Source organism: Haliotis cracherodii, unplaced genomic scaffold (assembly GCF_022045235.1).
Source record: "Haliotis cracherodii isolate W230 unplaced genomic scaffold, xgHalCrac1.p SCAF_12, whole genome shotgun sequence".
NCBI lineage: Eukaryota > Metazoa > Mollusca > Gastropoda > Lepetellida > Haliotidae > Haliotis > Haliotis cracherodii.
Window position 1 is genome coordinate 18,995,200 of NW_027266267.1, and position 22,046 is coordinate 19,017,245.

The following is a 22,046-nucleotide window of genomic DNA, read 5'->3' on the forward strand; positions in this document are numbered from 1 at the left end:
GTGACGTTGGACGATCGAACACAACGTTCAAATTACGAGACGTTGAACAACTCGTAATGGAATCCCTTGGTCGGGTAACAGTAGAAACATGGAGGCGTTTTATGGCCACAGTCGTTGCCGAGATAGAGCCACGTTATTGGTCACTAGATGGACTACGGCCAGCAACAGTCCAACCGATAATCGAGGCAGTCGGTTCAGGCACCAGCAGTTCTGACGACGAGATCTATGGCATGAGCGAGTCAGATTGCGACTGAAATTATCATGAGACGGCCCCTCTTACGCTCTGTCATTTACCCTACCACAGAACATGCAGTGCATGCGTGCTTGCGCTGTGCCTTCCACGGTTTGTCCCCCCTACGTGTCATGTACACATTTCTATATAAAATTACATGATAGTTACTTAAAGAACTTCATCCGTCATGGGTCTTAAAATAAACAAAATTCAGATTTTGTTGGGTACAGGGTATTCATGGTCAAGTACCGTATTGATCTTTCATACACTTTTTTGGATTTCGAGTTATTTTGCAATTCATCGTTCTCATTTGGAGTCAAACGGACTGTAACTCGTTTGGTAATAAAATCGTTGGGATTCGTAAGATATCAGCCCAGACCGAGGAACTGTTTACGCGCTGAAGGTATTCGCGCTAGATGACCAGTTCGGGTGTCATTTTGACGGAGCTGCATCGTCGACTGCGACGTCAAGGTTCGATGTGGTGGTGGAATTGTGCCGATGTGGGCCATCATTTCCTGCACTAATAGAATCGACTTGGTGCAAGTTCCTCGGAACTTAACGGCACAGCGTTACAGTCAACAAGACTGACAACAGCCTTCCATAGGAATACCAACATCCAGATCCTGTCAAGGCCCTCCAGGTCTCCAGTCGGACATTTATGAGATGCACTGGACCAACGACTGGGAGCACGTCAGCATCACCCACAGACCATCCAACAGTTGGCACAAGCAGGTAGAATGGGTGAACAGTTCCCAAGGGGAAGAATTCGGTAACTGATTTCTTCCATGGGACGACGATGCCAGTCAGTTTGGACTCATGGAGGCCATACACGATATGTAGAACAGATGACCTTGAACATCTACTGTTCCATTCCTGCTATATGGAACATGGGTCAATGACAATGATATATGCCAATTTTGAACAATCGATTACAATCTGTTGATTTTTATATGATGCATAAAATATACAACTTTTGCGGGTTTTTTGCAGAGTATATATACACAATGGAGGCAGTCCTGAAAACAATTGTAATGAAACTATATGTAAATACCCCCAAACATCTCAGAGCACGGATACTTTCGAGTGAAATCATTCAATCAGTCAGCTATACTCAGATATATGACGACGATCTGTAAATAATCGTGTCTGGACCAAATAATCAAGTGATTGATATTACGTGGTGCGGTCAACACCGTCGGAGAATGACACGCCATCAACCCATACCACCCGATCTGTTAAGTCTCCTCTTAAGATCCGCACAGGGTGCTGGAGACCAAGTGTATCCCGGCATCTCGGCGGGACAACGTGTGCATGTGAACAGGAATGCAGCAGTATCTGCCTGCCATACGTTTCAGACAGTCCATACTACTCATAGTCCACCCGACAACCAATAGTTAACCCGACCCTTCCATTTAGAAAAAACCCAAAACAGTTGACGTCAACGCAAACTGCCATAAAGCAAATATGAACAATTGAACTATTAGACATCATAATGAACTTTCAGATACATAATATATATACAGGCACCAGAACTGAACAGGCGACTTCTCGTCTTTGGTTACTAGAAGTTCTCTGCATAGTGTCTTTTGCTGTAGGCGGCGCTAAACAACAAACAAACAAAGAAACAAGTACATATTTATATATATATTTTTTATAATATCATATCATATATACACAAACACACACACACACTCATACACGCACAAACACACTCACACACACGCATTATACATCGATAATAACCTTTCTTGTAACTGGACACACAAACAGTACATCGATAACATCCTTTTGCTAAACTCGACACACGTACGGTACTTTGAAAACATCCTTTGTTGTAACTCCCAACACACATAGTACTTCGAAAACATCCTTTGTTGTAACTCCCAACACATAGTACTTCGAAAACATCCTTTGTTGTTACTCGTCACTCATACAGTACATCGACAACATCCTTTCTCGAAACTTGACACGTGTACAGCACTTCGCTAACATCCTTTCTCGAAACTCAACACACATAGTACTTCGAAAACATCCTTTGTTGTAACTCGACACACATACAGTACATCGACAACATCCTTTCTCGAAACACGACACACGGACATTACTTCGATAACATCCTTTCTCAAAACTCAACACACATACAGTACTTTGATAACATACATACAGTACATCGATGACATCCTTTCTCGAAACTGGACACACATACAGTACATCGACAACATCTTTTCTCGAAACTCGACACACGTACAGAACTTCCATGACATCCTTTTTCAAAACTTGACACAGGAACAGTATTTCGATAACATCCTTTCTCAAAACTCGACACACATACAGTACATCGATAACATCCCTTCTCAAATTTGACACACACACAGTACATCGACAATATGCTTTCTCGAAACTGGACACACGTGCAGTACTTCGATCACATTCTTTGTTGCAACTTTGCACACACACGGTACATCGATAACATTCTTTGTGGTCGCTCGACACGCAAACTGTACATCGATAACAAACTTAGTTGCAACCCGACACATATACAACACATCGATAGCATCCTTTGTGGTAGCTGAACACACACAGTAGTACATCGGCAATACTCTTTGTTGTAACTCTACACAGGTTCAATACATCAGTAACATCCTCTGTTGTGTGAACGCCTTTCCTTGTACATTCAATTATCATTTTCAACTCAACATAAACATAGCACAACGATTTAAACTGTATGGCCGCCGCGAATGTGTGCATATATGTACCTTAAAAACCTCGACGAATAATCGTATAATCGAATAATCTGTAAAGTTGCCGTCAAATCATATAACATCCAACTCTGCTGTCTTGGAGGTCCTGGTGGCTGCACATCAGGTAACCAACTCCATTGGAGAGGGTCCTGGAGAGAGTTAATGACTTCTGCCTTTGTTGTCGCTATACACAAACAACGTGTCGATTTCCCAAGCCAGTGCCCTGGACCGGTGGTCGTCAAATCATATCACGTCCGAGGTCTCTGAGCTTCGGGTGCCTCCATGCTGTCCCATCACACGTTCATTTGTCAAAGGTCATGACGAGTTTGCTGACGCCTGACACTGTTGTCACTTCACGACACTTATCCATCATCACACGCACCTATTCAAAACATGATCTGTTGTAATATGCACACATACAATGTGAAATGTCACGTCCAAGCAGTTATCACGTGTCACCACACACGTGTCATGGGTGCAGTTCTTGGTATACTGGGGACAATGTCTGACGTCTAACCAGTTCATGATATAGTTGTCGATGCAGGTGCTGTGCAGTAGATGTTGGTGATGAGCTTGGCCCGTAGTTATATGGGATCGAGACGCGGGGGAGCGACTCCACCAGCTGGCGCCGTCGGGGGGCACATAGCTGACAATAGAGAGAAGTGATCAGTCATTTCAATGTAGCAGGTTCAGTTAATAGACCCAACATAGTGAGGAATTATCATTGAGAGCCCTACAACATTGGTGAATTATCATTGAGAGCCCTACAACATTGGTGAACTACCATTCAGAGCCCTACAACATTGGTGAACTACCATTCAGAGCCCTACAACATTGGTGATCTATTATTGAGAGCCCCACAACATTGGTGAACTCTCATTGAGAGCCCTACAACATTGGTGAACTACCATTGAGAGCCCTACAACATTGGTGAACTATTATTGAGAGCCCCACAACATTGGTGAACTACCATTGAGAGCCCTACAACATTGGTGAACTATTATTGAGAGCCCCACAACATTGGTGAACTCTCATTGAGAGCCCTACAACATTGGTGAACTACCATTGAGAGCCCTACAACATTGGTGAACTATTATTGAGAGCCCCACAACATTGATGAACTACCATTCAGAGCCCTACAACATTGATGAACTACCATTGAGAGCCCTACAACATTGGGGAACTATCATTGAGAGCCCTACAAAAGTGAGGAACTATCATGGAGAGCCCATGATCAGGTTTACCTGTGACTGAGAACCCGACATCATATTTACCTTTATCTTTTTCACCTTGAATGCCTTTCAGCTCCAAGTCGTCTTTTCCTGCAAGATATTAGTAATGTCTTAGTATTGTTAGCTCAGATTTCTCACTGAATGCCGTAAATATTGTTTAACTGTTGTTTCAAGAAACATATCTTGGCAGCAACGGAAGTGACCTTTTGTATGGAGACTGGACCATGCACAATCTGGACACGTTCTAATCCAAGATGTTGCGTATTCACTGTGTAATCTCCATCGTTTGAATGTAAACTCCATGTGGGGAGCGCAGCTGTTTGCACAATTTTAACTGTGGGAACAACTTGGCGGTCTCAAATTATTGGATAACTCTAGACGAGACCCGAACTGAGTGAATAGACTTAACTCTGAGATTAGCTTCTGGCGAGATCCGAACTGAGTGAATAGATTTAACTCTGAGATTAGCTTCTGGCGAGACCCGAACTGAGTGAATAGACATAACTCTGAGATTAGCTTCTGGCGAGATCCCAACTGAGTGAATAGATTTAACTCTGAGATTAGCTTCTGGCCAGATCTAAACTGGGTGAAAGGATCAGATGAGATCTTACCGTGTGATATAACGGCTTACCTGATCTCTCCACGATGTCATCGCGGCTGATTCGGTAATTATATGCAGCCCCTGGAGAAACAGAGCATTCGCAAGATGTGTACGCTGTGGTTTTACAAAGCTACATGTGTATTTTTCTCACAATTAATCAGGGTATTTGATTCAATCTATCACGTTATCTTCTACCTGGTTATTGTCTGAAACAGAATCTCGTCACTTGGAGACAAGGAACGCAGATCTGACAGCATTTATTTTTCACCCAATGACTTATGACTGCAGATGAAAAAAAATCATTAATCAATAGCATCACATTAAAAAGTTTTTTATGTATACTGCCTCTTTGTGTCAAAGTTCAATCATCTTCACTACTTTTGATACCACGGCGCAAGGCGCCATATTTTGTCGTACAGATGGGCATCCCTTTGGTGTGGCACAAACCATTTATCGAGTGTTCGAATCCCGTTTCGCGCTGATGATGTTTCTGGGTTTCTCAGGACTATGTCAATACTGATGGGTTTCACCAAAGCGGTGAACGTCTGATATTTGAATCACTTCCGGCTTTCCACTCATACACTCACTCACTCACTCACAAAATGGCGGCACTGAGTCATAGTCATTTGGCCAGGGTTGAAAAAATAGATTTTAGTTCCCACACTTTCCTGTATACCTTAAACCTTTTTCTATTGCAGAAAGGAGGTATCTGTACACAATTTTCATTGGGTAGTAAGCTTGCAATGGTGTGCGGGAATTTTCAGGGGGTCGGAATTGCATAAATTGAAGGAAAAAATGCATAATTTGACAATAATGGCTGTAACATTTTTATTAAGTCATTAAACTATCCAAATTATGTCTTTGATTACAGGTAATGTGTTCGGTTATCTGAATTTGGAAAACATTTAGTTTCATATAACTGTTATTTTAATTCTCAGTGGAAACATTTGTAAAAATCATGTTTTTTTTCTTCGATACCCACGCTTTGCATTACCGTACTCTGCACGTTGAAATCCACTTGTTAACAAACCGGATGTCTAGTTCGTTTTGCGATTTTGATTGGACTATGCATAGACTCGCTGATCCAGCCAAAATGTAACTCCAGAATTCCAGCCTAGTTTCCGAGGGTGGAAACTGGACTTTATGGTCAATTAACGCCCTTTCCTCGGGAAGATGGGAAGATTTCAGAAATTCCATTTACTTCTGATCCTGGAGAATAATTAGGTCATACTTACTAACTTGCAGCGTGTCCTCAACAGAAACTGAGCTTTGTGGTCGTGGTTGTGGCTGTCGTCTACCTGGAGTAAGAATTGGTGATTTGAAATACATAAAATGTTGTCAGTGGTTTGTTAATCATATCATTGTCTGATAAATATTGAAAGCAGGATTATTTTAAGGATTTCGGCTTGTCCGTGAACGTTTTCTAAGAAAGCGAACTTTCTAAATGAAAGGGAGGGAGGCTAGCGTACATTCTTTGGCGTTAGATTAACTTCAAAACCACCGTTCACACTACAAATAGGCTTATAGGGCAATCACTCACGTGTTAACAATTTTTACATAAAAGCCGTGGTTAACTTTTTAAAACATACTAACCACATATGGATAAACAGTTCATCTATGAGAAATCATCATTCTGTTTTATAAGGTTATTTTCAGGAAGTTGGTAATAGCGTGTGTAGCGACATTCCATGATGACACACAGTGCCATGACGTCACCCGACTAAATGTTAATGCAGTGACGTCATAGCTGGCCTGTTCTAGCCTAGGAATACGTGAAGAGGAAATTGATTACCATTTTGTCTGACGCTGAAGATTTAACAATTAGACTTTTAGTCCTAGATTCGCGTCGTCCACGCAATATATCGGCGATAGACGTACTTACATTATGTCGTTCTGATAGACACACATACGTTTTTTTCAGTATAATGCCCTGGTAGAAAATATTTCAGTGCAAATGGGTTATACTGCGCAGTTCCTAGTTTCAACAGTTTACTTAATAAGTAAGGATAAGATTTATGGATGAACAACTTCTTTTTTACAGTTAAGAGTGACGTTTTGTGGAGGTTCTAACACCGTTATCACTTGTTTGATACAACAAAAAGTTTACTTGATGTAAATTTAAGGCAGCGTTAAAAATAACATCCATCATGTTGTTTTGTAAGATGTTTATTTGCATGTGAAAAGTGTACGGCTTACAAATATATTTTTCCTAATGTCAGCATAAAACAAAGATAGAGAGAGAGAGAGAGAGAGAGAGAGAGAGAGAGAGAGAGAGAGAGAGAGAGAGAGATGATCTCTGAGTGGCCTAAGTGTAGACTATTGTGCCATGTTTATCTGTTCTAAATCTTGCTCCCACCAGGGTGGTTGAATGTTTAGCACAAATACCACATTAACCCTTATCTGTGCGTTCAACTGCTTCCTGGTATATGTTGGTCAGGTGATATATTGCACTGACAGCGTTACTATGGATTACATTGTATGTGTATGTGCATGAGAGAACATACATTGACGGAAGTTTCATTCTGGAGACATTATTTGCAACGAGCTCAGTGTCTTTGTTAAATGTGCAGTTTGTGAAGTGACATGAATTGCCAACTGTACAAACCCCACATTTTGTAATGTATGGATATACAGAGGTTATCACGCGAGTGTGTTTGGGGATGGTAAATATCCTGCATTAGGAATAAACATTGTATTTAGCGAGCCTTGGTGAGCTAAAAACATAATGTTTATTCCTAATACAGGATATTTACCATCCCCAAACACACAAGCATGATAACCTCTTTATCATATAATGTCATTCTTTAATTCTGTGCTTCAAAATCGCTTTCCCTCTCACAAACATTACCTAAACATTGCGAGTTTTCCTGGAATGCGCGCATTAATATTTATTACGTCACACGGTAAGTGATGTGTCAGTCGGACAGTGACAGTGGCCAATATAGTTCCAACTGAAATCTGTTTCTTATACAGTGGCGAAGCAACATATACGCAAAACAACAATTGTTTGAAATTGCCTTTCACGGCAATCCATCGGTCTGTCTGCTAGAGTAACTTCCCTTTTGTCAAAGGGAAGCTACTCTAACCCTAGTCTATGAGACGCCATGGCCACGGTCAGACGTTGATGACAGTCGGTCCGTCCTGTCATAACGTTAAGAAGTGTAGTCAGATGTACACACAGCGACAAAACGAAACAAGGTAACAATTCAAACATATTTCGGCCAAATCCAACTATTTTAATTTGTGGAGAAGGTTCAAAGCCGCAGATTTCTACAAGCACAGATATGGCGACTTATCCCGCTTGGCTAGGCCTCGTGCCCTCGCAAAATTGTGTCGAAATTTATATCTCCAAAGTTGCCGAAACTTACAAAATGCCTTAGCTGCGTCACAGTTAGACTCTGATTTTCAGTATATTAGACTGTTCTTTTGATAATGACAGCAATTATCACCGTAGTTTATCCAGTGAAAGTAGTTCCTACTTAACCTTTGATATTTGCATCTCTATCCGCATATGACCCCAACGGACATCGTTTTTATCCGTTGGCTTTATCCTACCGAGAAACCTACCCATTATATGATAAAATTATGAACACGCTAGTAGATAATCAACCACACACACGCCATTATGAGTACCGTATTCGACGTAATAAGCGCCCGGGGCGCTCTCAAAATTAGAAATAGGGTGCTCTTATTAGAATATTATTTTGGTGAAAAAAACATTGTTGAAAGATAAATTTCGTTGTTTATGCTGTCAGCCTGAAATGTTTTTTCCAGAATTTAATTGCCCATAAATAAAAATAAAAATACACATATTCTGAGTCATGATCAGTCATATAATCTGAAGAATTCCTTCTTACTGGCTTGGAGAAATACCGTCAACTTCAGACTAGTTACAAATAGGAGGGTTGTTTGGTGATTAATATTGAAATATTAGAATATTGTCAAAATCCCAAGCAAGAGATGATGTACGAAAAAGCTTTTGTCGAAATGATTGTACATGCATGTAAATATATCCCCCACGAACAGTTCATCTGTTGTTAGAGACCCGTGAAGATCCGGGGTAGAATTGCGTCCCTTGGGCGCGCCAGAAACCCATGATTGTGGGTTCGGATCCCGGTTCGGCCCGATTATGTTTCTAGGTTTGTCAGCACCATACCCGTGCTCGTGGGTTTCACCAAAGTGGTAAACGTCCGAGACCTGCATCACTTAGGTCTTTCCTACCACATTAAGCTGACAGGCTGTGATATGACTAGAATACTGTTAAAAGCGGCGTTAACCCCAACTCACTCACTCACTCACTCACTCACTCACTCACCCAGGGTAGAATCGGTCTTCAGCAACCCATGCAAATCAATCACTCGATTGTCTGGTCCAGACTTGCTTATTCACAGAAAGTCGTCATACAGCGGGAATATTGCTGAGTGCGATGTTAAACAGTAAACAAACAAACAACAACAATTAGAACTGTCGCGGTGTGGGTATACAACAGAAGTTCTACAACCAGTACATATAGTCAGTACTTACGAACAACCCTCCTCCGACGTCTGATTAACAGAGCCACGACGACAACGACGATGGCGATGATGACGACTACCACAGTCACACACACAGCAATTGCAATGACATATTTTCTATCCATGTTTCCGTTTTGTTCCAGTGAGAGAGTCACCGTCTGCAAATGTTACAAAACATTTAACATATGCATTATGTACCGTTACGCAATGGTCCACATACACAATGATACCCCGCTGGTGTCGTCCACCAGATAAACACAAACTACCTGCCTAACAACCGCCCACGTGTCACCCATAGTGTTGATACGTGGGACGGCAGGTTCCCCAGTGCAGTATTACAAATCTACGGTGGCCCATATCCGCCACTGGTGAGATCATTTTTCACTGTATGCCTCTACATTTTATCTAGCGGCCGCCAAATACCTTTCTTGCGGCCGCCAGATACTTCCACTGGTGAGATCATTTTCCCCTGTAAACCTCTATATTTGATCTCACCAGTGGAAGTATTTGGCGGCCGCCAGATAAAACATAGAGGCATGCAGTGAAAAATGATCTCACCAGTGGCGGGTATGGGCCACCGTACAAATCGCACCTTGGTGTTTCTACCCGGAAGAAGTTGCCGGTAATTTCCTCGTGGCTTGGCAGCATACCTTCACAATCAGGTCAAGTTGGTTGGTTTCTTGTATAACGCCGCACTCAGCAATATTCTAGCTATATGATGGCGGTCTGTAAATAATCGAGTCTGGACCAGATTAGTATCATGAGCTTCGATCCACGCAATTGGGATCGATGACATGCATCAACCAAGTCAGCAAGCCTGACCACCCGATCCCCTTAGTCGCCTTTTAAAACAAGCATAGTCCCCTTTTACGGTAAGCCTGGGTTGCTGAAGACCTATTCTGTCCCGGATCTTCACAGGTCTCAGGTTAAGTGGTCGGCCCATTATTATTTTAAGTGGTCGGCCCATTATTTTGATGAGTGAATGAATGTATTATGGATGTACTGTTGATGTATTAAACATTATCCCGCATCATTGCAGGGACACAAAGGCACGGTTAGCACACTCAACTGATAAAACTGTGCATGGCATCGTGAAAACTCAAATCGTTGTTTTTTTACTTATATAAATATACATTTTCTTCTTGGCTTCCCATTGATATGGAATTAGTGATATGTGTTAAGATAGAGATGGTCTCTTCTGAAACGAGTTGTAGAAGAGATTGTGACGTCAGTTTTGAAACTAACTGTAGAAGAGATTGTGACGTCACTTCTGAAACTAACTGTAGAAGAGATTGTGACGTCACTTTTGAAACTAGCTGTAGAAGAGATTGTGACGTCACTTTTGAAACTAGCTGTAGAAGAGATTGTGACGTCACTTTTGAAACTAGCTGTAGAAGAGAATGTGACGTGTGTGGCGGCGAATAGGTCCAGGGTGATATCATACTAGAATGGAGATATAAACCCTGGACAATCGAGGATGCAAAAGACGGAAACGGTTCGATGAATATCATCGACACATGTCAAATGGTAAAACGCCATTAAGTCGATATTGATCATATTGTTATTCATTACTCTCGGGGCTGTTGGGTGGCCTAGTGGTTGAAGCGTTCGCTCGTCACGCCGAAGACCCGGGTTCGATTCCCCACAAGGGTGTGAAGCGTAAACCAATACTCACTCACTCGTCACACTCACTTTTGCATAGCACATGGTCAGCAGGACCTGTTGTTGTGTGTCGACCAACGTGCATAGAAATACAAGGGTCAAAACCAGGTCCATAGTCACAGGAAACTCTGGTAAAAAGTACTCGTGCAACGGGTTGATTAAGGCGTAGTTCCCGGGCTGTATATCGATTTAATCATGTATAGCAAATATGTTGGGAATAGGTAACAAATAATTAATAATATGCTATCATTCCACAGTAGGAGTGAGTTATTTATGTCGTTTTTTAGTGAGAGATAACTCTTGCTACTAAACAAACACCTGGGCTGCTCATATATATTTTCATGGGAGGAGTGGGTGAGCGATTGTTTTGAACAAAATTCCAGTAATATCACGGCGTAATGTTACTTGTTTGTTTGTTTGTTTGTTTGTTTGTTTAACGCCGTACTCAGCAATTGTATGACGGCGGTTTGTAAATAATCGAGTCCCCAGGCAGCATTACACAATTGGGCCAACAGTGGGCCAATGCCGCACTGAACATTGGGCCAATGTCGTTTGCCGGCAATGGGCCAATGCTGTTTATCAACGATGGGGCAGCATTGGGCCAACATTGGTTGTCATTTGTGAGCCATCATTGGCCCAATGTTGGGCCAATGTTGACCCACTGTTGATCCAATGTTGGTGCAATGTTGGCAAGTTTAAAAATACCTTTCCTGTAATTTCAGATTATGGTCAGTAGTTCAAGGTTATGCAAGCGACAGTGAAGACTTAACGATGATTTTCAAAGAAACTCATTAGCAGTGTCACCACAGCGTTTAAAATAAAGAAATTCTTGGTCAGTCTAACACAAAACTGTTTAATGCAAATCCAATTCATCAAGTCCTGCATAGTCGGAAAAATGTAACAAACAACCAGGGGATCCATCTCCTTGTTTATTTACATATAAATAGCTAATATTCGAATAAATATGCCTCCCAGAACATTAATGCTGTGAATTTGAACACACTTATAAAAGTAATATGTGTTCTTAGTCTGGTTCAGCAAACTACTCTCCATTGGGAGTAGCTGGTGCAGCTGCGGTAGCTGCTGCCTTCTTTTGTAAGGCCTTAAGGATCCTCTCCTTTCTTCCTCCGTCCCTGTCAGGGGCATAGCGAAACCACAATTTTATATGATCTTCTATCTCATTATTTGTTTTCTGGACCAGTGGGTTCTTTCGGGTGGCTTCTGCAACATAGTTGACATGATACAAGCTACTGAACTCTATAACACTGATTCGTGACATAAATGTGTTAATTACTTCACACAAACCGTTTCATGCACATTTGTGCAGGTAAATGTACAAGGATTGCGACGTTTTACACTGAAAGACTAAAAATGAGTGTGACGTTGTTTCAAGTTGTTTTCAAGACAGTTTCATGTCTTAGCAATTATCAAGGAATATGTTGAGGCGAATTAAGATTGAAGCTGTACTTACTAATGATAACATCCTTTAGTGGCATATCTTTAAAGGCCCTCTTCCCGGATGTCCCTTTCCAATTTATTTGTTTTGCCAGCTTGTTTGTTATGGCCGCCGACAGGATGCGTCTCACCGTGTCTGCAGCGCTCATACCCCCGATGACACCAAGTTGTGAGACCTATAATATGTAATACATGCATGGTATAGTTACAATTACATATTCGTATTATGGAGACAGCTTTTATAGGTTTTTTTTATAAAATAACATAACACGAACGAACGAACATTTATATTTGAATGAAGTATAGTTACGGATTACGAATGAAGTCAAATTAACATTGTATGAAAGCCTAACTGGGTTGGGATGGTTAGCGTTTCCTTTAAAAAACACGCTTGTAGAAACGTTGAAAGTAGTTATGTTTTATTCTATTTTATATAAATTATGACAATACGGAAATTAGCTAAAAACTTCAGCTGCCGTGATACAGAAATGAACACGTATTTTTAATCATGCCTTTGTTGTAGGATGTAATATATAAAATTAAGACCATTGAAATCGTATTATTACAATTAACGTTTGGCAATTTATAACAATGGGCTGGAATACTTACCACACTCCTGAATAGAGTAGCATCTGACAAAGAAGTGTTTGCCTCCTCCAGGTCTTGAATATTGTCAAGAGGCAGGTCTAAGGACGGTTGCTCAGATGTTGATTGTGCTGGAGCTGACATCAATAACAACAACTGGTTAAGCAGTCTGTTGTTTTCCATCGTGGTCGCTGTGTTGGTTTCGATGGCTCTGATTATTTGGACAACCTCTGTTATAAAAAGAAAAATAGCAAAAAAATTATATCTCAAAATTATTCCTGATATATTGTTCCATTATATTTCCACAATACTGCAACATTAACATGCTTTAGTTTATTTGAGGTTAGTGATCAGCCCAACTAAATTGGAATTGTATTTTAGCATCATACATGTCAGTTACTTCTTTCCATATACGGGGGCAGGGGTGGCCAAATCGCCTGCAGGCGCCACAATTCGCAGTGCAGAGTTGCGTCCCTTGGGCACGCCAGAAATCTATGCGTGTGGGGTCTGATTCGCTCCGATTATGTTTCTTGGTTTGTCGGCATTATACCCGTGCTCGTGGGTTTCACAAAAGTGGTAACGTCTGAGACCTGCATCACTTTGGGCTTTCCTCCCACATCAAGCTGACACGCCGTGATATAATTGGAATATTGTTAAAAGTGGGTTATACACTACTCACTAACTCACTCACTCATTCTTGTCATATACCGTCATTGATTTTTGGCAATACCATTGATAAATTTCTTACCTCTGCTGGTACCAACAGATGTCAATGAACCTGTTGTTCTTGATTGAAAACTAGTTTGCGGTCGGGCTGGTGTACTAGGGAAATCTGGCATTGGGCTGTATGAAGAGTTTGAAGGTGTCACCAGTCTCGCCCTGGTTGCTGATGGCCAAGGAGATGACAAACTTCTGTCTGTTGTGGACGCTGTTAGGCTTGAGTTCGAAGTAACATGCTCCCTTTGATGCGCCGATTTCCTTGGAGATCGTCGCAGAACCAGGGGTTCAATATCAACCTCAGTCGGTACACGAGGTGGTGTAGGCAGCCTACTAACCATGCCACTCCTTTCCATAATTTTGGTCTTTTTGGTGTGGGTATAGGGTTGCCTTTCCTCTTCGTCCTCACTGTCACTTGACAGGTATTTAGTAGGTGGCCTACACAAGCAATTACCAAATTGAAACCATTTTTCTATAAGAAGCTTTGGCACAAACTGCTGAATGGACAAAACATGTACATTCAATCATGTAAAACATTATGATAAAACCAATCACAAAGACATACATTTCAGAAACAGAGAATTATTTATTATTATATTTTCAGTTTTATTTAATCTCTGTAAAATTACTGTCAAAGAAGATAAATATGTATCTGACATTATAATACCTTCTTTTCCTTGTATCTATCTGTCCCTCTTCCTCCATCTCTGTATCCAGGTTGGATGTCTCTTCAGCTAGTGGCAACTTCCTCCTAGCCTTGTCATATGATGCTAAAATATAAGATATTGACAGGTTTGGTCGTCAGATAAAATGTTATTGTCATCATGTATAATAGATTATTATACAAACTGTATAGGTTCATCATTACTGAAGAAACCTTTAAACTCATGTGATCTATTTTGGAATTGCTTGATATTCTGTACTGACACCAAATACACCATGTAAAAAAATGTTACCTTTGTTACCTACTAGTATATCAGTTATGATGGCAATGAAAAACTTAGCTTCTATTTTCCTAGTATATATATAAAGTAACTTACCATTTTTGTACATGATGGATATTTCATAAATCTTCCAGGTATCCTTATCTGGTTCGACTGAAGATTTTACAGCTCTGTCCATTTGATTGGAGTTCTTGTATTTCGGCCAGTAGCAGAACCTATCCCCTTCCAACCACGTATCAGGAATAAGGCCGATTTCATCACTTTTCAAGAACTTCACAATGTAATGCATTTTCCTGTGATAACATTTGTCATATAAATCTACCAATATACATAGTGTAAACAGGTACAGTCTCAGATAGTTACTTATAACTATACCTCAAGTTGTTTCTTCATGTCAACTCTGTAATTTATTTCTCACTGTGCATAACGGGTATTGCTATGAATGAATCATGTTTTGGTAAAAGAACATATTTGCATTTGATGAGTGTCAATTTTCCGACAAAAAGGTGTCTCGTTAATCGTGAAACTTTGTGGATTCCAATGATAGATGAAGAAATAGGATATGTAAAAAAATCACTCTTGTCCATGAATTTCTCATAAATTATACTAATGTCCTGATTGGAATGTAACAAAATATTCTTGATGATCACCACATCATTGTCCAATTTTACACAGTTATTTCCTCTGGAACATGATATCAGAAAATCATCCATTTGTATCTCCTTATATTGTTTAACAGAATCTAAATCACGAAGCAGTGGCCCATGTGTGTGTTCATATTTAGGTTCTCTTGTTTTGATGATGGAGTCATTATTCCGCTTAATAAACTGCCGCTCATATATTCTCCTTATTACTTGTTGAAGGGGTCTGTTTGGTGTACGTAGCAATCTTTTCAACTTTCCTAAGTAGCTCTCAAATACAAAAGCTGAGTAATTATCTAATGGACCAAATTTCTTGACGTCTTCAGACAAATGTACTAACCCGTGTACATTGTATACGAGCATGTCGTTCCCATATATCTGGGCAAAATTTTGCACAAAAATACAAAGAATTTCGTTCGCGTAACTACAGAAATTGTTTACGAGCTGAGGACTTGCCAAACATGTAATTCCAACAAAGAGAAGTAGGAAATTCGCGTAAACATGAGGAGATAAAATTTCACTTAACGCTACAGGACCAGTGTATAAACAAAACAATCTATATTCTGTTGCCTTCCACCTATCAATTTCATGTAATGATCTCCCCTTTCTACAAAATTCCCGCGGAATGTAGCTGCTATATTCAATTAGTCTCTCAGACAGCATGTTTACTGCAGTTGATCCTATCCTGCAACCAAGAGATACCGGGCCTTTCATCCATAACATAAGTAACTTCTTCATGACACCAAGGCACACTAAATGCATGTAATCGATTGGAAATTGTGAAACCATTCCAATAGATAATCGACTGAATGGTGACCTGCCATGTGCATGGTGTTCTTCATCCCTCATTTCATCAAACTTGATATCTGTTCTTAAAGCCGCATTTATTTCAGGAAATGTCATTTTGTTTATATAGATCCCGCTTTGCGTACATTTGTCACATCCATAATAACCACTGTGTCCTTTAACTGCCTTCACAAAGGCCCGAGCTGGTGTATCACAAATGACACACGACAACACAACTTCTATAGTTGTCCCTAAATAATCAAACCCATCGCGCTCCAGTAATTTCATTTCTTCCACAAAATCTTCAAGATATTCATCAAGTTTAGCTGGTTTGGAACAGCCATAGAAAAGACCAATGATGAAGGGCTCTCCAACAACAGGGCTAACTATTCTTCCAAGTATTGGCCAGAATTGCATGGAAGTACTTTTAAAAACAGGTAGTCCATCAATATTTAGTTGAAATGTGACTGAAGATGATGCATGTACATCTGACAAACAACTACAAGAAAGTTGATGTGAAATGCCATTTGCGATCCCAAAGTGAAAATATTTGCCCCCGGATATGTCTTTTACATCATAATGTTTTGGAGTATGTAGTAATGATCTTGGGTCCTTTGGTAGAGTTGGATAATCAGTGCGAAGTATCTCTAATAATGCTGCCAGGGATTTCTGAGTTATCTGATATGATACAGCCCATTCACCAAGTTTACTCCGTATATTGTTATCCTTTGAGCTTTCACAGTCAGATTCAGTGCTCTCGTTTTCACTACTGTCTGTAATAATACCTTCAGGGTGTATACTTGCATGAGCTTGTTGGAAACTATGATCAGTCATCAATGGCATGTCATTATATGTCGTTTCTAAGTCATCTGTATTGGTAACAGATCTGTTCAAGGAATCATCAAATTGATCCGAGTCATCTACTGCGTAGACAAACGTATCACTGGTAACTTCTTGTTCTGTATCTCCCTGATAATCCTCCTGATAATCCTCATTGTGTGGTGCTGATGTAATGGCTTGTATATGTTCGGCTACCCTGTCCCTTACTTTACGACGTTTTGTCCAGTACGAATCATTCATAGTTATGAGAAACTAGCTATTGTTTCGTGGGAATGTACTACAGTCTGGTTTGATTTTAAATTAATCTGCTGTAAATGCTTCAGTGCATGTGTTGTAATTAGGGAACAATTTGGTCTATATATTTGTTTCTTAATTATCACTTTAAACTTTGCAGAACTTTGTAAGAAATCAGAAAACCAAACTAAAAATGCTCAAATTAATACTGGTTATCGGTAATATATTTGTTTTCATGAAAATAACATTGGTTCGCAGTATAGTCCAGCTATTTAATTGAGTTCAAATCATATCTTGAGGCATAGAAATATGAAACTATAACATGAGAAACAATTACATTTAAACTGAATTCACAGATGTTAACATGAACAAAAGTAGACCAATGTACAGACCACACTTTTTTACTATGGCGCCAGTATATCAGATTTCATGAAATTAATTATCTCATCAATATATAGCTCTTTCTTCCTCAAGAACATTAAGGATATTATACTTATTTTACGCCAAAGTGGTTATCTGTTAGGAGGATTCTGTAGATTGATGAAAATCATACTTACTGTTGTTGAAATGGGCAAATTTAGAGACAAAGATATCAACAGGAAGAATGACCCACTTGTAGAATGGAATGTAACCGTTAGCTTGATCCGCGGTAAAGTGATACATAAACAGTTTTTATTCCTTATTATAATTATTTGATTTCTCTAAATAATTACCAGAGGCATATATTCCTTATTTTAGTACTCATGACCAAACAATTTATATATATATAATTTTTTTTCATCCTATCAAAGATGGTATTTAATATCAACTTTGAGTGTTCAGGGCAGATTACTGATAAGAGCGTGGCACTGTATGGGGCTACTGTCGCCTGGCGAGGGTGTGAGCGGAACCCAGCTGAGTTGTTATCTGGCATTGGCTGGCACACGTTGGCCCGCTGATGGGCCAGTGATGCGAGAGCGATGCCGGCACTGGCGATGCTGGCGACGCTCAGCCAGCATTGGCCCAATTGTGTAATGCTGCCTGGGTCTGGACCAGACAATCCTGTGATTGTTATGATGAGCATCGATCCACACAATTGGGATCGATGACATGCATCAACCAAGTCAGTGAGCCTGACCACCCGATCCCGTCAGTCGCCTTTTGCGACAAGTAAGTCACGGGTGTCTGTCATGTGTACACGACAATGTGTATTCCCTCTTCTTTAGTGATGAAGTATTCTCAATCTTACACAAGGTTAATACAAAACAAAACAATCATTATTATTACCTGTCTGTACACTATACCTACAAGGAGTTACCCTTGTCAGTCAACAAGACGGTCGTACACGTCGTGTGGGACATCGGGTATGTGTGTACAGGTCTTTTTTATATTTTATAACGCTCAACAAGGGCCCAGTTCTGTAGTTGCGCGGCCCTTAAGAAGAATGATCAACATCGAAATGCGACAGGAACTCTACCGGCAACAAGGAAGTAAAAGGGGAATATCAGACAGTGGCGTCATTGAATCAGTCGCCAGTTCATTGTGTGTGCGACCAAAACTGGTTGAACTCTATAGGGTGGGATAATCATGTGCACGGCGCCACGTCTCACTTTTCCCGCTATAGCACGTCAACATGTCTCACTTTCCCCGCTATAACACCTCGCCCAGTCTCACTTTCCCAACTGAAGCACGTCGCCACGTCTCACTTTCCCCACTATAGCACGTCGCCATGGCTCACTTTCCCCACTATAACACCTACCCCAATCTCACTTTCCCCAAACTCCTTGTCACTCATTTTCCCCACTATACACCTCGCCCAGTCTCACTTTCCTCACTATAACACCTAGCCCAGTCTCAATTTCCCCACTTTAGCAAGTCGGCACGTCTCACTTTCCCCACTAAAGCACGTCGCAACGTCTCACCTTCCCCACTAAAGCACGTCGGCATGTCTCACTTTCCCCAAATATTGCACGTCGCCACGTCTCACTTTCCCTACGAAAGCACATCCCAAAACCTCACTTTCCCCAGTATAGCACGTTGCCGCGTCTCACCTTCCCCACTATAGCACGTCGCTACGTCTCACATTCCCAAATTTGGGCACCTCGCTCAGTTTCACATTCCTCAGTAATGTATTCCAATAGCAATGTATTCCTTTAGAAAACAGCAGTGTACGTACCTTTAGACAACAGCAGTGTATTCCTTACGGACAACAGCAGTGTATTACTTTAGACAACAGCAGTGTGTTCCTTTAGACAACAGCAGTGTATTCCGTTAAACAACAACAGTACTAGTGTATGTCTTTAGACAACAGTACTAATGTATGACTTTAGACAATAGCAATGTATTCCTTTAGAAAACAGCAGTTTGTTACTTTAGAAAAAAGCAGTGTACGTACCTTTAGACAACAGCAGTGTATTACTTTAGACAACAGCAGTGTGTTCCTTTAGACAACAGCAGTGTGTTTCGTCAGAAAACAGCAGTGTGCTCCTTTGCACATCCAAAGTGTATGCCTTTAGGCAACCAAGCGACGTTTGGTTCTGCTTTAGGGATGATGCGACTGTCTCGCACACAATGACTAGCGTGTGATATATAAGTTTCTGTGGAATAAGTTGAAATTACACACACTTGGAAATCTGTCCGACATATAATTGTCTTTGAAATCCATTTCATTGACTAACTTTATTTATTGGAACTCGTATTAGTGGCCAAGCGGCGTACTTCTAAAACCCTGAATCTGCATATTGACTGCCACGTTGCGCGAAGGATGATTCATTTAAACTTGTTGCTGTGTAAGTCCGGATTTTTTGATGAAAAGAACCGTCATGTATACTTTACAGCTGGCAAGTACACAATGCATGACGTTGTGTACCAAGTTCTTGTTTCCACGAGACCACGCCCCGGTGCTTCATCGCCACTGGGAGAAAACGCACGACTCAGATTCTATTAACAGAAAGCTATTTAATCTAAAATTGTACACAAAAGATAACAAATATCGAAACACTGAAATACACTAGTAGTACGGCCCTCATAAAGGTACACGTGTTAACATCAAAAAGCTTCATTTTAATGTGGCTGGAGTGTGGTGTTACACAAGAATACAAACAAACAAACAAACAAAACAGCATTACTCTTTCCCCCATGTTTGAGGAAAATTATTTGAAATTTGCATAATATGTTTACCCCAGCCACTACAAGAATGCTTTGCATAATGCTTTTCCTGTTGTTGCTGACGTTGTTGCCTGGTACACATATCCTCCTTCAAACTCACGTGATCTTCCTCTTCCTGGGTGGTGCTCATGTCAAGAGTTGCACTTATGTCTGACACTGTGACAGTTTAGTTGCACTACTGACTGACACTGTCACAGTCTCGTTGTTTTTCTGCTTGGCACTGTCACAGTCTCGTTGTATTACTGCTTGACACTGTCACAGTCTCGTGGTATTACTGCTTGACACTGTCACAGACTAGTTGTGTTACTGCTTGACACTGTCACTGTTTAGTTGTAGTACTGTCTGGCACTGCCGCAGTTAAGTTGTACTACTGCCTGACAAGGTCACAGTCTAGTTGTACTACTGCCTGACACTGTCACAGTCTAGTTGTCTTACTGCCTGACACTGTCACAGTCTAGTTGTATTACTGCTTGACACTGTCACAGTCTAGTTGTACTACTGCCTGACGCTGTCAGAGTCTAGTTGTAGTACTGCCTGACACTGTCACAGTCCAGTTGTACTAGTGCTTGACACTGACACAGTCCATTTGTACTACCTCTTGACACTGACACAGTCTAGTTGTACCACTGCCTGACACTGTCACAGTCTAGTTGTAACACTGCCTGACACTGTCACAGTCTAGTTGTATTACTGCCTGACACTGTCACAGTCTAGTTGTATTACTGCCTGACACTGACACAGTCTAGTTGTACCACTGCCTGACACTGTCACAGTCTAGTTGTATTACTGCCTGACACTGTCACAGTCCAGTTGTATTACTGCCTGACACTGTCACTGCCTGACACTTAGTCCAGTTGTTCTACTTCCTGACACTGTCACAGTCTAATCCTGCCGGGGTCCATGCAGGAAGCAAAGGTACTGTAAGTCCCCATGGTCCCTGGTGTGGTGATCTCCCTTTAGTTACTGACGATCTCTAGCCCATTTTTATATTGTGTTGTTCCTTAATACTTAATGCTTTTAAATGTTCCGCAACTAGTTTTAAATCTTTTCTGTGATATTCTAGTTCTCATACTGTCCTTCGATGACAGATTTTTATAAAGTTTAAATATATGTATATTTCATGTCTAATTTCTCGTCACGATATGGCTGAAATATTGCCGATGTGACGTAAAGCATTACCTCACTCACTCACTCACTCACTGTCACAGTCTAGTTGTATTACTGCCTGACACTGTCACAGTCTAATTGTATTACTGCCAGCCGCTGTCACAGTCTAGTTGTATTACTGCCTGACACTGTCACAGTCTAGTTGTATTACTGCTTTACACTCTCACTGTCTAATTGTACTACTGCCTGACGCTTTCAGAGTCTAGTTGTAGTACCGCCTGACAGTGTCAGTCCAGTTGTACTAGTGCTTGACACTGACACAGTCTATTTGTACTACCTCTTGACACTGACACAGTCTAGTTGTACTACTGCCTGACACTGTCACAGTCTAGTTGTATTATTGCCTGACGCTGTCACAGTCTAGTTGTATTACTGCTTGACACTGTCACAGTCCAGTTGTACTACTGCCTGACACTGTCACAGTCCAGTTGTAACACTGCCTGACACTGTCACTGCCTGACACTCAATCCAGTTGTTCTACTTCCTGACACTGTCACAGTCCAGTTGTTCTACTGCTTGGCACTGTCACAGTCTAGTTGTATTGCGGC

The 22,046-nt window shown here is 40.9% G+C and overlaps 2 protein-coding genes across 3 annotated transcripts; both read right to left on the bottom strand.

The window, feature by feature from the left end:
• Positions 1 to 1,902: 1,902 nt before the first annotated feature.
• LOC139457616 (uncharacterized) lies at positions 1,903 to 9,464 on the bottom strand. Of its 2 annotated transcripts, XM_071238971.1 has the most exons (5): positions 9,331 to 9,464; positions 6,042 to 6,104; positions 4,837 to 4,887; positions 4,248 to 4,295; positions 1,903 to 3,619 (listed from the first exon to the last, which is right to left on the bottom strand). In XM_071238971.1, exons 1-5 carry the CDS (start codon positions 9,443 to 9,445, stop codon positions 3,558 to 3,560), a joined length of 339 nt encoding a protein of 112 aa, XP_071095072.1. In that variant the 5' UTR covers positions 9,446 to 9,464; the 3' UTR covers positions 1,903 to 3,557. The 2 variants fall into 2 exon arrangements, with proteins under 2 accessions (XP_071095072.1, XP_071095073.1); XM_071238972.1 differs by lacking the exon at positions 4,837 to 4,887.
• Positions 9,465 to 11,915: 2,451 nt separating this feature from the next.
• Positions 11,916 to 15,076, bottom strand: LOC139457618 (uncharacterized). Its single transcript, XM_071238973.1, has 6 exons — positions 14,780 to 15,076; positions 14,407 to 14,509; positions 13,771 to 14,177; positions 13,047 to 13,252; positions 12,454 to 12,613; positions 11,916 to 12,203 (listed from the first exon to the last, which is right to left on the bottom strand). The coding sequence occupies exons 1-6, from the start codon at positions 14,970 to 14,972 to the stop codon at positions 12,025 to 12,027; spliced, it is 1,248 nt and encodes a 415-aa protein (XP_071095074.1). The 5' UTR covers positions 14,973 to 15,076; the 3' UTR covers positions 11,916 to 12,024.
• Positions 15,077 to 22,046: the final 6,970 nt, after the last annotated feature.